This window comes from Haliotis rubra, unplaced genomic scaffold (genome assembly GCF_003918875.1).
Source record: "Haliotis rubra isolate DU_JTF1 unplaced genomic scaffold, ASM391887v1 Scf118, whole genome shotgun sequence".
Lineage (NCBI taxonomy): Eukaryota > Metazoa > Mollusca > Gastropoda > Lepetellida > Haliotidae > Haliotis > Haliotis rubra.
In genome coordinates, this window is record NW_025765092.1 from 576,336 (window position 1) to 581,503 (window position 5,168).

Consider the following 5,168-nt stretch of genomic DNA (forward strand, 5'->3'; position numbering starts at 1 on the left):
TGCCAATTAAACACATCTTTAAGCCCTGTTTTCTATATGGTTTTGTAGAAATTTAACTACTGCCATTTGTAATTATTCTTTTTTTAAATTATTGACATTACAGGACATCTTCCCATTGATATCTTCCACATTATGAAAAGGTCAGTTAAAGGTCAAGGTTACAGATAAAAAACTGCTCACCTTTATAACTGGTGTTTGTATGCTTTAGACTAACACTTAGTTTCTGAATATATATAACTTTGATAGAAACAAACAGTCCCTTTTAAACTGAAGAGGAGCCACTAGTGAGTAGGGAGATCCTGAACCTGAGGGCTGTCTCCCATGGTAGCATCAAGACTTGCTTCATTTAGTATTGCAGAAAGGCATGGCAGAAGGGAAAAATAATGTGGTTCAAGGACTGTGAGACAGACTTATGCAACATTTATGGCCCAACCTATAGACAGCCATTAGGAAAGGGCAGTGCTTTGAAAATGTTTTGGACCTACATGAGGTCAAGGTCATAGGTCATTCATCACGATCAGTTGTTACATGAGATGGAAAAGTTGGTCCTAAGATATACTCCATGAAACTTGAAATTTACAAGTGTCAATACAGTTCTTACTGGGGCAGTAACATGTCTTTCAAGGATCAAGGTCATTGTAGAGGTTACTGGAAAAGTCATTGTCGCTCTTCTGCACATTCTTACATGTAGTTTTAGTCTTCAAAGCAGTGTTCATAATATGCATTTGTACTGTGTTAATGGACACTGTGAAGCTAAGGACACCTACTCTGTCTGAAAATTTACAAAACTGTCAATATGTACTTGTCAATTTAACAAATTCCTTACAGAAAACAGCAATGTAGGGTGTCAACATAACTGTCTTGTAACTATTGTCCAAAAGGGTTTTAGTTTCATGCAGTTAGATTTGAATAAAGTTTGTTTACTACTACTCAATTCCTTACAACAAAGTTTACTTATTGTGTGTGGTTTAAATAAGCACCTTCCTCCAACTACTATTATTATTGTGCATTGGGACCTGTCAGATTCACTTGTCAAATATCTGGAGCCCTGAAACCTGGCCTCCCCACGACTACAGCTTGTTCAGCTTGACCTGATCAAGTGACTACTAATGCATTACCCATGACCGTGTCACAACTGGTTGGGTCTATTATTGTGAAGGGGTGCACCTTTGTCAGCTGATTGTCAACATGTCCGAACAGCCGAGACAAGGTCGTCGTTTGACATCTCAGTGTCGAGAAATCGTAAGCAGTATCCTAACTTTCTTAAAAAAAAGAAGCTACTGATGGTTTAATGTTTCCAATTTGAGATGTAATGAATCCATGTATGCATGTTTCGCACGAACGCAACATTAATAACATTCTCTGCTCCCCTATTTAATAAAGTTAACTCGACCTGTCGTTTGTGCCATTTGACCTCCCGGGTCATGCATATGTAGAGTAGCTCAGGTCAAGCTGTACAAGCTGTACAAGCTGTAGTATCGCAGATCAGAAAGTGGTGATATCATGGATCAGAAGGGCAATATTGTAGATGTAAGTGATATCATGGATCAGAAGGGCAATATTGTAGATTTAAGTGGTGATATCATGGATCAGAAGGGCAATATCGTAGATTTAAGTGGTGATATCATGGATCAGAAGGGCAATATTGTAGATTTAAGTGGTGATATCATGGATCAGAAGGGCAATATTGTAGATTTAAATGGTGATATCATGGATCAGAAGGGCAATATTGTAGATTTAAGTGGTGATATCATGGATCAGAAGGGCAATATTGTAGATTTAAGTGGTGATATCATGGATCAGAAGGGCAATATTGTAGATTTAAGTGGTGATATCATGGATCAGAAGGGCAATATTGTAGGTGATATCATGGATCAGAAGGGCAATATTGTAGATTTAAGTGGTGATATCATGGATCAGAAGGGCAATATTGTAGATGAGTGGTGATATCATGGATCTGAAGGGCAATATTGTAGATATGTGTTGATATGAATCTGATCGAAGATATTGTAGATATGTGGTGATATGAATGAGAAGGGTGATATTGTAAATGCAAGTGATATCATGCATCAGAAGGATGATATTGCAGATGTAAGTGGTAATACATATTTGAAGGTTGATATTGCAGGTTTAAGTGATATGGATCAAAAGGTGATATTGCAAATGTGAGTGATGTTATGGATCAGAAGGGTGATACTGCCGATCGGTTATGTAGTTTAGTCAATGCACATAAAAGCCACATCATTTAACTTAGCAAGCTGAAGCTTCAAAGATCTTCCTCTGACACACAAGCCTTTGATTGCCAGGCCAGAGTTTCACAAACATGCTTTATTGTGCTATCTGACACATATGTAGGCCCAGATCAATTTCTAAGTAAGGCATATTGACACATTTAATCTTTACTGCTTGGCTTTAGTGTTATTGATATTGATCAATTTTGACTTGCCCAATTTTACAGAATTCACCATTCAGTCAAGGCCCCAGTTCATCCATCACTGAGAAACATATTCATGCAGCTTTTGATTTGGAGATGGGAGATTTGATGTGACATAAATTTTTGCACAAAAGAATCTGATATTAAATACCGTCATGTCAAGAGCTGCCATGGGTTTTCCTCTACACAAATCTCTTTGATGACTGAAGGAATTGGACACATGTAACGACAAGGTCGGAGTTCCTGATAAACGCTTTCACGCAATCACGGCATCAAAGAAAAGGTGATTGTACAAATAGAGCAACGTTTGAACAGGAATGTGACAAATTGCATTAAGCATAATGAACAAGCTCGGGATCAAAGTCATTTTATATTAATCTGAGAGATCAATAGATTTTCCCACTTTGCCATTTTTTACTGGGATTGTCTGGCCCTGAAATGACCAATCAGGTCCCAACATCATCAATGTGCGAACCTGTGTGACATATGGCTCGCGGCCCTGCCCCAGTCAAGCCAAAGAACCAAGCCAAAGGCCAAGAAGTGCTTACTGAGGTGAGGAAAACTATATCCAATCTGTAAATAAAACAATTTCTCTGGAAACTATGGCAGATCAATTAGAAACACTATTCACTGAAGTAGATATACATTTAAGCAACTCTACTAAAAGAAGTTTCCCCATTTTTCTGAAATGAAATATGTACAAGTTATTGTTTCTTTTCCTAAATAACAGAATGGTTGATGTCTGTTGGACATCCTAATATGCTTTACCTGTTAGAGTATGCTTACAAGTTTGGTCTTGTCTGATGCATATTATACATGGTGTAAAATTCTGTCGATTTAATAGTTTAGCTATTAATATTTTAGTTGATTCTAAAAGTATTGTTTGGTTGTCTTAATACTAAAACTATGAGTGGAAATTGATCTCGGAGATGGGGAACCTGGGTAGCAAAGTTGACCAAGGTTTTTGCTGTGCATGCCAGAAGACAGTGATAGGGTTCGATTCCAATATACACACTTAATAGTAGTAGTACTAGTAGTAGTAGTAGTAGTATTATTGGTAGTGGTAGGAGTGAGTGGTAGTGGTAGGAGTGAGTGAGTGAGTGAGTGAGTACACCAGAAATGGGTTCACACATTGTACCCACTTGGGGAATCGAACCTGGGTCTTCTGCGTGAAGAGCGAACGCATTAACCACTGGGCTACCCAACCGCCCCGGTGGTAGTAGAGGTAGTGGCGATAGTGGCAGAGGTAACAAAGTGAGCAAAGGGAAAAAAGTGGCACTGTAAAATAATGCAATTTCAAGTGTAAGCCATATTTCAGTGGGCCTGTTTAATCTGGTGGCCTTGACCTTTGCAACACAACATGAAAACCAATTGCAATCCAATTAATTCATTTATTGTATGATTTCTACTCTTTTGGCTTGAAGTTTTCTGCGAAAAAAAACTATGTAAAATTTTTGATTAGGAGCAGCGGGTGAAAAACTTATTTTTCTCATATCAATAGCAATGAGTAATTTGAAAGTAAAACATGATACCTTGAATTTTTTAAGTCTACTTATGACATTGAAGTTCGCATGAACTTTCAAATTTAAACATTTCAGTGTGACATCTTCTGTATTTTAAACATGCATGAAAAATGCAAGTGAGTGAGTGAGTGATTTGGATTTAAGGCCACTTTGGACATTATATCAGTTCTTCAGTATAAGGTGGCAGGAAACCTGAAGTGATGCAGGTCCTACTGGCAAACAAGGATAAGTTGGACCGGCGCAGACAACGCGTTTACGAGAAGTAGGTGGTGCACGGCAATCAACAAACCCATTTGATTTGTGAAAGGTAGAACAGATGTAGGTTAGTGCACCTGCATTGCAAATGATGGAGTAGTAATGAAGTAGTAGTAGTAGTAGTAGTAGTAGTAGTAGTAGTAAACATCTTAGACCAGCATCACCTATGTTTTCCCTCCCACATGCCATGCTATGATCTTCCTCCCAGGCGTGATAGAAACAACAATGTTTCATGACCTTGGGGATGATGAGCAAGCAGACCATGTGATCAACTATAGTTGTCATGCAAACAGGATCATTATCTGTCTGCTGACAGGATGATTATCTGTTTGCATCGAGAACTTGTCCAACTGATAAGAGACATAAAAAAATTGTTTCCGGCAAGAAAGGTGCATATTCATATTAATAAACTCAGGAAGGTCAACCATCATGTAGTGTCCTGTGTGGGCTGAATGGAGACAATTGGGCAGGGATACTTCCTCACCATGTGATTGTAGGTTACACACCACCAAATGTTTTCCCATAGACTTCTATAGTAGCCTTATAGTTTTTTAAAAATAATCCAGGCTATCAACAGCCATTCCATGTACACATGGGTACACTCTGGCCTTTAAACTACAATAAAACACAATATCTGGCCGACTTGTCCGGCTTGTTTTGCGAGCACAGGAAGCGGAACACATCAACCCCAGTTCCGCACCAAATGTCACCTACTGGAAAATATCTGTACACACAATAAGCATAAGTCATGGTGATGAAAATCACAGCACTGAATACTTAAAATTGTGGTCAGTTTTAATTACTGGTTGGATATGCTTTTAAAAAACATAAACATCTTACACTATTTCATCCAATCACAGCTGTCACATGTCTCTATCTCTTCATTTGTTTACATACGGTTCTTGCTCAGCGAGCAAGCGATTCTCATTTAGTGTAGTATAACCTGTAGCTTACCT

General features: G+C 38.4%; 1 protein-coding gene across 1 annotated transcript; it reads left to right on the plus strand.

The window, feature by feature from the left end:
- The first annotated feature begins 1,503 nt into the window (after window positions 1-1,503).
- Window positions 1,504-1,947, plus strand: LOC124259435. The gene has a single exon (XM_046693580.1). The coding sequence runs from the start codon at window positions 1,504-1,506 to the stop codon at window positions 1,945-1,947; it is 444 nt and encodes a 147-aa protein (XP_046549536.1).
- The last annotated feature ends 3,221 nt before the right edge of the window (window positions 1,948-5,168 follow it).